Below are 14,826 nucleotides of genomic sequence, written 5' to 3'. Positions count from 1 at the left end.
AGCTTAGAGGCAGTCTCACTAGAGGAACGAACCCATAGTATTCCTCCAGCAACCCCTGTGAACCAGGAGGCATTTGTTGGTTCAGGAATTTTTAATCCTCTTACCCATCCTTGGGTACATTCAGAAGTTCAGTACTGAGCTTTGCAGGCAACGTCTCCGTAGTTCTTGTGAGAAGTGACAAATGCGTTTGCACAAACCTCCCATAACCAGTAGGTGATCGTTGTTTCGGAAATCTTAAATCCTCTTCCCCATCTTCTGGTACATTCAAAAGTTCTGTGTTACGCATGCTGTCATCTGGTATTACTCTGCTTGCCTCAGATCAACTTATGCGTGCAACTCCTGGGTGGCCTCCTAATTTCTTTATTTTACAAATAAGGAGTATTCCTAAGGAATTTGTTTTCCTAACGCGTTAGTAATATGCTATGTCCTGAGGGTTATGTCTGCCTGGCTGCTTTGTGTAGGCCAGTTCTTTTTTCTCAGAGTTTCATTTGGAATAAACAGTACCCTCTGCTCAATGGGTGCTATTGCTTCTTGCTTGTTCTGAGTCTGACAAGTTTTTCAAGACTCTGCTTCAGTTGTGTTCTCTCTTCCCTCTGGAGCTTACCGTAGGTTTCCTCTCCTTGAGGGTTCTCTGTATGTCTGCTGTGTTGTGGTGGCCGATTAAAGGTCTGCAACATACATTTCCCAAAAGGCTACCTTATTTTCCTTGTTCCTCCTGTTACTTTATGCTTTCTCTGGAATGATTTCAACCGCCTAATGTTCTCCTGTCTTTAATCCGTTGTGCCTTCCCGGATTAGGAATCCCTATCCCAAGTCCTAGTAGCACTTTAGCACAATTAACATTGCTGCACACCGTACTTTAATTCCTACGCCCCTCCTGCCATTTCAGCACTTTTAACCTTGTACCCCTCTCGTCGGCCGAACCAGTTTTAATATGTCTTGATGTATTGTTATTGCTGTCTTGCTAATTTCTGATTTTGATTTGCTTTTTGATTTTTGATTTGCTTTGTTATTACTTGATATGTTCTCTATTGTATTGTGTTGTGTGGCTTCGGCCTGTGTAAGCCGCATCGAGTCCTTCGGGAGATGCTCGCGGGGTACAAATAAAGTTAATAATAATAATAATAATAATAATCCATTGGCTTATGTAATGTTATTATCAGATATTCATAATCACAACGTTGGTTCATATCATTTTTCCATAATATGATTTCTGCTTTAAGTTTTAAAACCCAGTCCTTCTCTACACCCAAGGAGGAATCAGAGGTGTGTCTGCTTTACTGCTTTCTGTATTTGTGCACTCCTCCATGGTGGATCCAATGTACTTTCCCTTGGCCAGCAGGAGTTTCGTTCTAGGTGTATTTGGGTAGCTTTTTGCAATTACAAAGGTTGCGCGGGTCTTAGGGCAGGTAGGTTGGAATCATCTCAACCTCCTTATCCTTTTTCCATGGTATCAATCCAGTATTTTAGTAATGTGGGAGTGTCAGCTTGTCTGCTCTGTGGAGGACAGCTATCGTTCTTAGAGGAAGAGATTTGGAAAGATTTAGATTTGCTGTAATACTGGCATACATAGTCGATTGTTCTTCTCATTCATGATTTCTTACAGGGCAGTTCTGTGAGTCTTCTCTTTCCATTTTGGAGGGATGGGTGCCCCCTTTAGCCACACATTGTGGCGTCGCATTACTCAAACACCACTACAAAATAGCTGTCCTTGTTGGGTGCCTTACCATTCTCTTCCAGCTAATGGTACTTTTTCCTCCCTCTCTCTAATGTTTGTGGTGTGAATATCCCAAATGCAGTTTGGCTGCTCCTTGCAAACGTATCATTCACTGTGCTTGTCCAGTGAGTAATGTGCTCCTGAGTGGCATCGAAGGATGACAGATGTAAAAATTGTCTGGTTGGAACTGTCTGCCTGGCTGCTGAGTGTAGGCCAATACTTCATCCCAGACTATTCTCGGGAACAACCACAACTCTCTGTTCTATGCGTGCAACTGCTTCCTTATTAAGGTGACTTTGAACCCTTTGGTTCTTCCACATGTGAGCTGCCCTTTCCCAGCTATCTTTTACCTTACTGTTGAGTCACGGGGCTACCTGGTTGTCTGCTGTGTGTTGGTGGGCCATTCAGGTCTCAAGTTTTTGGTGCGAAGGACCTTTCTTCACTTTGCGCTGTCCTTAACTGCAGACAAGAATTCGGGCAGAAACTCACGGGGGGGGGGGGGGGGGGTTAAGGCTCGATGCCACCCCGGAGGGCTTGCAGATAGTCGCACTGGGGGAATGATCCCATACTGTTTCCGCAAACTTCCTCAAGCACAACTTATTTACTTTTTGAAACGGAACAATAGTATGATTCTTCATGAGGGATGGTGCACCTCTCTATACTTATATCATCCACACAACTGCTCTTTGCCTTCATATAAAGAAGTGGTCAATGAATGAGCCTGAAATACATTCACATCAACTTACATAAACTACCTCATAAAAAAAATAAAAAAGATGAAAAAAATTACCCTAAAGAAAACCTATTAAAAACTGGGGGGGGGGGGGGGGAATTGCATTTATCAGAGAACAGCTGCTACATTATTGCTGCACTCTTTACTGTGTTATTTTCCTGCTCTCATCTGTATTCAATACACTTTACCTGCCTACCTACTCACCTTAACCTTTACACCGTGTAGCAATGCAAATCGCCATCCCAAGAACAAACACTGCAATTACTCTGGGACCCTTCCCCCCCTCCCTGCTCCTGGAACTCCAATCCGTCTGCTATCCACCCATAACTAACTTCCCTCTTTATCTCCTTTGTCTCCGGGCAACTACTGCTTGATTACTGGGTGAGTCTGGATCGGTTGGATCTATCAGCGGAAGACGTTCTTTGAAAGATTTGTTTAGGCTCCCTGGGAGAGAAACAAGGCGGCTTGGTATGCCCATCCCTCCCAGAATTTACCGCAATTTAGGAACGTTCCTCTGCAGTTTGATGAAGTGCCATTGATCCCAGACATTTTTTCTCATGCCAGCTTTACGTCCCCATCCCTGACCTATACTGTCACTGTTTTTTTCCATCCAGGACAGTTTCGTCTTTACCTCCTTTGTATACGCGGAGCTACTGCTTAATTGCTGCATGACTTTGAATCTTTTAGAGTACCCCACGGAGGACATACCATCACGTTTCTCGAATGAATCTTTGAGGAACGGAGTTTTTAACCTGCTTGCTTGGTTCTTACCTGGGCCGTGTTCCCCTCTTTGAGAGATTTGTTTAGGCTCCCCGGGAGAGAGACAAGGCGGCTTGGTATGCCCATTCCTCCCAGAATTTACCGCAATTTAGGAATGTTCCTCTGCAGTTTGATGGAGTGCCATTGACCCCAGACATTTTTTCTCATGCCAGCTTTGCATCCCCATCCCTGACCTGTACTGTCACTGTTTTTTTTTTTCCATCCAGGGCAGTTTCCTCTTTACCTCCTTTGTATACGCGGAGCTACTGCTTGATTGCTGTGTGACTTTGAATCTTTTAGAGTACCCCGCGGAGGACGTACCATCTCTTTTCTCCAATGAATCTGTGAGGATAAGAGTCATAAGGCCCTTTGTGAAGAAACGCTTGTTTTATCCCAGATTTTCCTCCTGAATAACCATCATCCTCTGCTGGATGGGTGCTACTGGTTCTCACTTGTTCACAGTCTGCAAACTGATTGCACTCTATGAATCTGTGTTCTGTTCTCTGTCCCTTGGCGAGCTATCTTTTTGTCGGATTTTTGGTGTAACCTGATATAAGGTCTGCTGCATAAATTCACTTAAAGGCTTCCTTGTCTTCCTCATTCGTAGTGTTACTTATTCAAATTTATTAGAAAATAGATTGGGGACACGGCGCTACCCGGGTTATCTGAGAAAGGCATTGTGTGGCAAAGGTGTTCTTTATCAGTTATCAGTTCGTGTAGGTACTGCAAATCCCATTGTGCACGGTTCATCCTCCTCCAAACCTCCCCTGGATGTAGATTGGGTCATGGGGGCTCTGTGTGCCAAGTTTGGCCTTTATCGGTAATTGTTGGGAGCCACAGTGGTCTCTGGAATCCGAAGGGGTTGAAAGTACTACAAATTCATCCTCCCTTGTCCGCACTCCCCCATACCTCAGCAGGACATACAGGGGGTCATGGGGGTTTTGTGTGCCAAGTTTGGTCCAGGTCCGTAGCTCGTGCAAGTCTCTGTGGCCTGTGAAACTGAGAGCCAATCAGAAAGCTGCCACATACACGTCCGCCCTCCGCATACATACATACAAACAAACATTCACTTTTATTATATATAATAGATAATAATTGTAATCAATCTCCCAATTTAGTCTTTTAGTTTCATTAATTTTATCATATGACATAAAAATTTGAAACGTTGGTTAATTTAATTTTTCTATACAGTGAATTTTACTTTGAGTATTCATACCCTGACCTTCTCTAGAGCCAGAGATTCTCTGGGGTGTCCGCTTCACTACTGTGTATTGCCGCACTACTGCATGGTGGATCACCTTGAATTTGGCATAGCCGGCAGCTGTTCCTTTCTTGGAGTATTTTGAACTTTCCCTTGGTGTCACTGGGTGTGCAAAGGATCCCTTTTCTTCCAACACGGCATTGGTTTTCAAAGGGAAGAGGAAGTAAACAGACACCATCGATGCAGAGGGGCAGTCGGTCAGAGGCAAAGTAAGCATGTGGCAACGTAAATGGCAAGCGATCATTCCTGCGGGAATGGAAAGACTGACGGTTGTACACGGTGTGCAGGACAAATGCCCCCCTGGAAGGGCTTACAGGCAGTCTCACTGGAGGATGGCTGATATGCTGTGAAAGTAGATTGCATACAGACACTCCCGGGGGGTTAATGGACTTACGGCCCCCCGGGAGGGCATGGAGGTGGCCAGAAAGGGAATTGGCCTTCACACAGCAGGCAGGCAGGCATTCCTGGGAGGGGGGCAGGATCAATGCCCCCCCAGGGAGGGCTTATAGACTGTCTCACTGGGGGACGGCTGATATGCTGTGAAAGTAGATTGCATACAGACACTCCCGGGGGGTCAATGCCCAATGCCCCCCCCCCCGGAGGACTTGGAGAAGGCCAGGAAAGGTATTGGCCTTCACCCAGCAATCAAGCAGGCCGTCCCAGGGGGGCCAGGATCAAGCCCCCCCCCCGGGAGGGCTTAGAGGGAGGCTGTCTCACTGGGGGACGGCTGATATGCTGTGAAAGTGGATTGCATACAGACACTCCCGGGGGTTTAATGGACTTACGGCCCCCCGGGAGGGCATGGAGGTGGCCAGAAAGGGAATTGGCCTTCACAAAGCAGGCAGGCAGGCATTCCCGGGAGGGGGGCAGGATCAATGCCCCCCCCAGGGAGGGCTTATAGACTGTCTCACTGGGGGACGGCTGATATGCTGTGAAAGTAGATTGCATACAGACACTCCCGGGGGGTCAATGCCCAATGCCCCCCCGGGAGGACTTGGAGAAGGCCGGGAAAGGTATTGGCCTTCACCCAGCAATCAAGCAGGCAGTCCCGGGGGGGCAGGATCAAGCCCCCCCCCAGGAGGGCTTAGAGGCTGTCTCACTGGGGGACGGCTGATATGCTGTGAAAGTGGATTGCATACAGACACTCCCGGGGGGTTAATGGACTTACGGCCCCCCGGGAGGGCATGGAGGTGGCCAGAAAGGGAATTGCCCTTCACACAGCAGGCAGGCAGGCATTCCCGGGGGGCCAGGGTCAAGGCCTCCCCCTCCCGGGAGGGCTTAAAGGCTGTCTCACTAGGGGACGGCTGATATGCTGTGAAAGTAGATTGCATATTGACACTCCCGGGGGGTTAATAGACTTACCGCCCCCCAGGAGGGCATGGAGGTGGCCAGAAAGGGAATTGGCCTTCACACAGCAGACAGGCAGGCAGTCCCGGGGGGCCAGGGTCAAGGCCCCCCCGGGAGGGCTTAGAGGCTGTCTCACTGGGGGACGGCTGATATGCTGTGAAAGTAGATTGCATACAGACACTCCCGGGGGGCCAATGCCCAATGCCCCCCCCCCCCCCGGGAGGACTTGGAGGCAGTCTCACTGGAGGACGGCTGATATTCAGTGAAAGCAGAATGCATTATGACACTCCCGGGGGGTTAATGCCCGATGCCCCCCCCCCTCCGGAGTTGGATAAGGCTGGGAAGGATATTGGCCTTACACTCCAAAGGTGTTGATGGCTGATGCCCCACCCCCCGGGAGGATTTGGAGAAGGCCGGAATGGGGCGCGGGCCTTCAGAAACTAGGCAAGCAGGCAACCCCGGGGGGGGGGGGGGGTCAAGGCTTCATGACCCCCGGGAGGGCTTGGAGGTGGGCGGAATGGGTACTGGACATCACAGTCAGATTATCTGCTTGGTCCTTACTTAACTTGCACTACTGTTAGAGAAATTATAATTAATATGAACACTTGCCAGATACTTTGGCCATAATTTAATAACTTCATAGTTTGTTTCAAAGTGCAATTTTTGTTACTTTTTATTTATTTTTTTCTTATATTTACTTTCTAATTTTTTATAAATTACATTGTTATTTTATATATATATTATTAATTATAATTTATATATTATTTTTAAATATTATTATTATTTTATATATTATATTTTATTACAAAGTTAAGTAATTTCAATTTCTTGACTTACTACTTATTTTGCTACTTTATTTTATTATTTTTTATTTAATTTCTTATTCTATTTGAGTAATTGTTTAAAATGATTTTGTTTTTAGTGCATTGCGCAAACGCGTCCGCCATTTTAACGAATTGATTCGTAATTAATTACGAAACTACTTCGTAATTAATTACTTTGCGCATGCGCAAACGCGTCCGCCATTTTAACGAATCGATTCGTAATTAATTGCGAAATTATTTCGTAATTAATTGCTTTGCGCATGCGCAAATGCGTCTGCCATTTTAACGAATCGATTCGTTATTAATTACAAAATTTCGTAAATATCGAAAGTTTGAAATCTCAAATTTCGGAAGTATTTAGAATTTAGAAACGCAAGCGCCCCACTGGAAACGAAGTGAGTTTAGAAACAATTTTTTCCATGGTTACCCAAGCCTAGTGTACATGTGAATGTTGAGAGAAAATGTAATTCCCCTTTGTTTGTTTGTTAACCAATGTAATTGTAAATCCAATGTAGTTGCATAGAATCTGTATGTCTGTATGTCCAATGTCATTCTTTGTCTAAATGTTTTTCTGTATTCTGATATACCTCTCACACTGGAAATTGCAATAAAAGAACCTATGCTTCAAAGTCATTGAAAAGTCATTCATGACAGCACAGAGGTAGGCCAATGTGCAGTGCCTTGAAGAAGTCCAATCTTAAGCTTATCGACAATTGCACTGCCATCTTAGGGTCTTTAAAGATGATAACTTGCTGCCTTTTAACACTGAAATATATTCCCTCAGAGAGTTAAACTGTAGCACTTTAAATAATGTATGGAAATAAATGCATATACTTATTTGAAATATTGTAGAAAAAGGTTTTTTGAGTATCAATCTGATACTAAGAATTTGGGCAGATTTTATTGGCACAAATTTCACATGTGGTAGAAAACAGCATTTTCTGTTCAGAAATTACTACCATTGTACAGTAATATTCATTTGTGTATTAAAAAACAGCCTGGACTTGAGACCTGACCACATGTCTCAGTAGATGTCTATGGACCAGAAGTCCCTCATTCTTATTTCTTCCTCATGAAGAAGTGAGAATAAAGCTTTTCTCCTGATTGCCAGGTGGAAATGCATAGGTTTCTTTTTTTGCCCAAGACAGTGCATTGGTGAGGGAGAAGCCATGCACAGTTCCATAATTCAATCTGTGCAATATTCAAAAGTGGAAATGGGACTCTCAGACAAGAAGTATTTCTCCTCTGTTATCCCTGTAGATGTGTTAAACCTTTTGGGAGAGACAATAATAAAAGAATCAAAGAATCAAAGAATCAAAGAGTTGGAAGAGACCCCATGGGCCATCCAGTCCAACCCCCTAATGAAGAAGCAGACATTCTGGCATTTGACTGGTGCTCTTTATTCCTTGTGTAGGGGCAGTCAGAGAAATATATAATATTAATTTTACAATGCAATTCAGAATTAGAATTAAAATATACAGATTTAACATATCTGATTTCTCCTGAAAGCAGAACAAGCTGTCTCCCCCCGGAAAGTTTTCACAGGACATTTTTATTGATTTCTCCACTTTGTACAAAAGCTGTGTTAAAACTGCTGGATCTAATTATATGAGTACATTTCAAGATTCCTTTATTTTCTCCCATCAGAGGCTCGCCTGGTGAATGGCCCAAATCCCTGCTCTGGGCAGATAGAGCTCTTGCACAACCAAGAGTGGGGAACCGTATGTGATACCAGCTGGGACATAAATGATGCTCAGGTTGTATGCAAAGAACTGGGCTGTGGAAATGCCCTCAAAGCATTCAGAGGAGCTCATCATGGCCAAGGATCTGGTCCCATCTGGCTGGAGGGACTGGACTGTACAGGGAAAGAGGCATCTCTGAGGGAGTGTCCCCGAAGCCCATGGGGAGAGCACCACTGCAAACACAGCCAGGATGCCAGCGTGGAGTGCACAGGTAGGTTTCTAGCAAAGGATGCAGGAGTGTTCTAGAGCTAAAATTTAGGGGTCTTTGCAAGGAGGCAGAGACCAATTAGACTCATCAAACAGTTCTTTTTCCCTGGCGAGACAGAGAAGCATCCCATATTTTTCCCTGATTTCCCAATGAAAAATCTCATTAGTTGAAGAAAAGCCATCGAAGTTTAATGCGATTCAGCTGAAACCGGATGCAAAGCTGCAATCATTTGCCAAAGCTAAGCATGAGGAGATTACACCAATGCAGTCATATTTATAGTGAATTCAAATTTGCAGAGTTCAAACTCCCCACCCCGGTTTCCCTGTTGTTCCCTGCTGTGATTGGGTGATGGGCGGACACCTGGGAGGTGGCCCTCCTGCCCCCGGTGCCTCTGGACCAATCAGGAAGCTCCAGTGGTCCGTAGGATCCAATGGGAAGACCTCTGCCACCTGGTGGTGACAGCCAATCAGGAGAGATGGAGGCGGGATGATGGAACACAAAGGAATCTGGGAAATGCCATGTGCTCTGTGAGACAAAGAGTCCATACAGGGCTGCTTTGCATGTTGTGAATCAACATGTGTCCTTCCTGGCTGTGAGACAGGGGATCAATGCCTGGGGTTAATGCTATCAATGGGAAGTAAACAAAAAGCAGAGGGGAAGGTTTCCCCTTATCTTACAGAAACTTTTGTCAAACAATTGTTTAGGCCAGGTGGTTCCCTTACATATTTCTTTGGAGGGAGAAGGGGCAAAGGGTCAGGAATACAAGGAAACATAAAAACCATATAGAAATTATACACAGGGAAATCATATGCAGCTATCTTCCCATCCAGGACCCCAGAGAGAGATTAATAATACCAATTATAAAAAGCAGACGATATCAGGACACAGCATGAATTCATAAGTTGTCTTGAAGAAAGTTCATGGGTAGAGAGCGAGTCCTTGAAGAGAGTGAAGTCCAGGAATGTAGCAGAATTCAAAAAGCCACCAAAGGGAGTCTATGGAGTTCCACTGGGTCAAGACGCAACGCCCTGCAGCGCTGGGATGGAAACCGGTCCCATGGTCCTTGGAAAACTACAGCTCTCGAGAGAGAGGCAGAGACCCCAAGGTCTAGCCATTCCCAAAGTTTCATGGGGTCCTCATTGTTGTTAAGGCCTTGACAAATTGACCAAGACTTAACCCCTATTGTGCAGTCTGGTACCTTTGTCCTTTGCAGAACTATAAGTCACCATACCTTGTTGGGGTGGTGGTCATGCTCGGCTTCAGGAGAAGAGGGCATGAAAAGAGACAACGGCAGAGGCAGAGTGCCAAGGGGTTCTGCATCACTTTGGAAATTCACTGTAAGAAAGAAGCAGGTGTCAGAAGCTTGTGTAGACTAAGGTCTAGTTGTTCATTCGTTCAGTCGTCTCCGACTCTTCGTGACCTCATGGACCAGCCCACACCAGAGCTCCCTGTCGGCCGTCACCACCCCCAGCTCCTTCAAGGTCAGTCCAGTCACTTCAAGGATGCCATCCATCCATCTTGCCCTTGGTCGGCCCCTCTTCCTTTTACCTTCTACTTTCCCCAGCATAATTGTCTTCTCTAGGCTTTGCTGTCTCCTCATGATGTGGCCAAAGGACTTCAACTTTGTCTCTAGTATCCTTCCCTCCAATGAGCAGCCGGGCTTTATTTCCTGGAGGATGGACTGGTTGGATCTTCTCGCAGTCCAAGGCACTCTCAGGACTTTCCTCCAACACCACAGCTCAAAAGCATCGATCTTCCTTCGCTCAGCCTTCCCTAAGGTCCAGCTCTCACATCCGTAGGTTACTACAGGGAATACCATGGTTTTGACTATGCAATGGATCTTTTTTGCCAGTGTGATGTCTCTACTCTTTACTACTTTATCGAGCTTGGACACTGCTCTCCTCCCAAGAAGGAAGCGTCTTCTGATTTCCTGGCCACAGTCTGCGTCTGCAGTAATCTTTGCACCTAGAAATACAAAGTCTGTCACGGCCTCCACATTTTCTCCCTCTATTTTCCAGTTGTCAATCATTCTTGTTACCATAATCTTGGGTTTTTTATATATGTTCAGCTGCAACCCAGCTTTTGCGCTTTCTTCTTTCACCATCCTCCCCTCATGTTGATTCATGTAGGAACCAATGATACTGCTAGGCATACTGTTGAAAAGATCACAAATGATTTTCGAGCTCTAGGAACAAAGCGAAAGCAATGTAATGTACAGGTGGTCTTTTCATCCCTCCTCCCAGTCATAAAACACGGTCCTATAAGGGCCAGAAAAATAGTACAGGTCAATGACTGGCTTAGAAAATGGTGTCAGGAGGAACGCTTTACACTAATGCACAGAGAATGGGAAATAAACATGACGAACTCCAACTTTTAGCACAACACCACAAATATGATATCATAGGCATCACTGAAACCTGGTGGGATGACACCAATCGCTGGAATGTAGATATCGAGGGGTATAACCTCTTTCACAGAAACCGAACAAAGGGGAGAGGAGACGGAGTAGCCTTATATGTCAAAAACTCTTATGCTGCAGAAGAAATGCATGACAGCAATCCGGGAAACCAGCTTGAAAGCATCTGGATAAGAATCAAGGGAACTGGGACTCAAAAAGATCTTGTTGTAGGAGTCTACTACAGACCTCCAAGCCAGGAGGAAGAACTTGATGAAGTCTTCTGCCAACAGTTGACCAAACAGGCACAGAGAAGAGATGTAGTAGTCATGGGCGATTTCAACTATCCCGATATTTGCTGGAAAACAAACTCGGCCAAGAGTACAAAGTCCAACAAATTCCTCGCTTGCCTTGCAGACAATTTCATGGTCCAGAAGGTAGAAGAGGCAACAAGGGGATTGGCTACTCTTGATCTCATCCTAACAAATGTGGAGGACCTGATCGATGTGGTTGAAGTGGTAGGATCCTTAGGGGCAAGTGACCATGTGCTCCTGCAATTTGAGGTACAAAGAAAGGCCGAAACTAAGACAAGTCAAACCCGCATTTTGGACTTTAGGAGAACTGATTTCTAAAAAATGAAGGAAACACTGAGCAGCATTCCGTGGACACAGATACTAAAAGACAAGGGAGTTACGGATGGATAGGAGTTTCTCAAGAGTGAAATACTCAAGGCGCAGTTGCAAACCGTGCCAACAAAACGAAAAAACAGGACAAGTGCAAAGAAGCCAGAATGGATGTCCAAAGAACTTCTAACTGTGCTGAGACACAAAAGAGACATGCACAAGAAGTGGAAAAAGGGAGAAATCACCAAAAAAGAATTCAAACAAATAGCCAACACCTGTAGGGAAAAGGTCCGCAAGGCTAAAGCACAAAACGAGCTCAGGCTTGCCAGGGACATTAAAAACAATAAAAATGGATTCTTTTCTTATGTCAGTAGAAAAAGGAAAAACAAGGAGGCGATAGGACCTCTTCGAGGAGAAGATGGGGCAATGCTGACAGGGGATAGGGAAAAGGCAGAACTACTTAATACCTTCTTTGCCTCGGTCTTCTCACAAAAAGAAAGTCATCTTCAACCTCAGCAAGACGGAGTGGATGAGGGATTAGAGGACATCCAACTCCAAATTGGGAAACAAGTCGTACAGGAATACCTGGCCGCTCTAAATGAGTCCAAGTCCCCAGGGCCAGATCAACTACACCCAAGAGTATTGAAGGAACTAGCGGAAGTCATTTCGGAACCATTGGCAACCATCTTTGAGAGTTCTTGGAGAACAGGAGAAGTTCCAGCAGATGGAGGAGGGCCAATGTGGTCCCAATCTTCAAGAAGGGAAAAAAGGATGACCCAAACAACTACCGTCCAGTCAGCCTCACGTCAATACCAGGCAAGATTCTGGAAAAGATTGTTAAGGAAGTGGTCTGCAAACACTTAGAAACAAATGCGGTCATTGCTAATAGTCAACATGGATTTATCAAAAACAAGTCATGCCAGACTAATCTGATCTCTTTTTTCGATAGAGTTACAAGCTGGGTAGATGCGGGGAATGCTGTGGATGTAGCGTACCTGGATTTCAGTAAGGCCTTCTACAAGGTCCCGCATGACCTTCTGGCAAGGAAACTAGTACAATGTGGGCTAGGCAAAACTACGGTGAAGTGGATCTGTAATTGGTTAAATGGACGAACCCAGAGGGTGCTCACCAATGCTTCCTCTTCATCCTGGAAAGAAGTGACGAGCGGAGTGCCGCAGGGTTCCGTCCTGGGCCCGGTCCTGTTCAAATCTTTATTAATGACTTAGATGAAGGGTTAGAAGGCAGGATCATCAAGTTTGCAGACGACACCAAATTGGGAGGGATAGCCAATACTCCAGAGGACAGGAGCAGGATTCAAAACGATCTTGACAGATTAGAGAGATGGGCCAAAACTAACAAAATGAAGTTCAACAGTGATAAATGCAAGATACTCCACTTTGGCAGGAAAAACGAAATGCAAAGATACAGAATGGGGGATGCCTGGCTCGAGAGCAGTACGTGTGAAAAAGATCTTGGAGTCCTCGTGGACAACAAGTTAAACATGAGCCAACAATGTGATGTGGCGGCAAAAAAAGCCAATGGGATTTTGGCCTGCATCAATAGGAGCATAGTGTCTAGATCTAGGGAAGTAATGCTACCCCTCTATTCTGCTTTGGTTAGACCACATCTGGAATATTGTGTCCAGTTCTGGGCACCACAATTCAAGAGAGATATTGACAAGCTGGAATGTGTCCAGAGGAGAGCGACTAAAATTATAAAAGGTCTGGAGAACAAGCCCTATGAGGAGCGGCTTAAGGAGCTGGGCATGTTTAGCCTGAAGAAGAGAAGGCTGAGAGGGGATATGATAGCCATGTATAAATATGTGAGAGGAAGCCACAGGGAGGAGGGAGCAAGCTTGTTTTCTGCTTCCCTGGAGACTAGGACGCGGAACAATGGCTTCAAACTACAAGAGAGGAGATTCCATCTGAACATGAGGAAGAACTTCCTGTGAGAGCCGTTCAGCAGTGGAACTCTCTGCCCCGGAGTGTGGTGGAGGCTCCTTCTTTGGAAGCTTTTAAGCAGAGGCTGGATGGCCATTTGTCAGGGGTGATTTGAATGCAATATTCCTGCTTCTTGGCAGGGGGTTGGACTGGATGGCCCATGAGGTCTCTTCCAACTCTTTGATTCTATGATTCTATGATTCTATCCTCACCTGAAAATGACCTGTCTAAATTTTCTAATTTTTTTTATTTAGATAGTTTTTACCCTGCTTTTCAACCGCAAAGGCACTCATAGCAGCTTACCATCTACATAAGATAAATTATTTATTTATCGTGTCAGGAGCAAACCAAACAGTTGTATTGCATTTTTTTAACAAACAAAACACAAAGTTTGCAAGCTTGGTAGTTGATTAGATGTCCTTTGAGAGCAGTTGTTCGTTGGCAGCTGACATGCCTTCAATGTTGATTGAGATTATTGTCATGGTTGGTCCTGAAAAGGTCTGTTGATTGTTTTGCTTGCTTGTTTGCATGCTGCAAGTCACTTCTGGTTGCTTCTGGAGTGAGAGAATCAGCCCTCTATGAAGACATTGCCCAGGGGATGCCTAGATGTCTTGCAATCCTGCAAGGAGGCTTCTCTCATGTCCCCCATAAGATAAATTAAATGTAATACATAAGACGGTGTCCCACTTGTCTGCATTAGAGATGGGGAAAGGCAGGGGGAAGCCAGCTGAGGGAAGGAGGGAAAACCAGCTGAGAATAAATGATACATTATGCTTGAGAAGAACATCTGCGTAATTAAAAACCAAGTAAAAACAAATAGATACAGCATTATTAAAACTACATAAACAGCCACTATTAGTTGAAAGCATCCCTAGCACAGTCAACTGCAATTTCAGCTATTAGTTTTGCCCGGATTTTCTGTGCTGCCAGGGCAAAAAGAATCATAGAATCATAGAATCAAAGAGTTGGAAGAGACCTCATGGGCCATCCAGTCCAACCCCCTGCCAAGAAGCAGGAATATTGCATTCAAATCACCCCTGACAGATGGCCATCCAGCCTCTGCTTAAAAGCTTCCAAAGAAGGAGCCTCCACCACACTCCGGGACAGAGAGTTCCACTGCTGAACGGCTCTCACAGTCAGGAAGTTCTTCCTAATGTTCAGATGGAATCTCCTCTCTTGTAGTTTGAAGCCATTGTTCCGCGTCCTAGTCTCCAAGGAAGCAGAAAACAAGCTTGCTCCCTCCTCCCTGTGGCTTCCTCTCACATATTTATACATGGC

The 14,826-nt window shown here is 45.2% G+C and overlaps 1 protein-coding gene across 1 annotated transcript in view; it reads left to right on the top strand.

Moving 5' to 3' along the window:
- Positions 1–14,826, top strand: part of LOC137096243 (scavenger receptor cysteine-rich type 1 protein M130-like) — an 87,993-nt gene that overhangs the window by 54,105 nt on the left and 19,062 nt on the right. The window contains exon 4 of the mRNA XM_067465027.1: positions 8,288–8,593. Coding sequence (XP_067321128.1) covers positions 8,288–8,593 — 306 coding nt within the window. The remainder of the gene's footprint in view (positions 1–8,287; positions 8,594–14,826) is intronic.

The sequence above is a fragment of the Anolis sagrei genome, chromosome 2 (assembly GCF_037176765.1).
Source record: "Anolis sagrei isolate rAnoSag1 chromosome 2, rAnoSag1.mat, whole genome shotgun sequence".
Lineage (NCBI taxonomy): Eukaryota > Metazoa > Chordata > Lepidosauria > Squamata > Dactyloidae > Anolis > Anolis sagrei.
The sequence above is the reverse complement of the archived record's forward strand: the minus strand, read 5'-3'. Positions and strand labels throughout refer to the sequence as shown.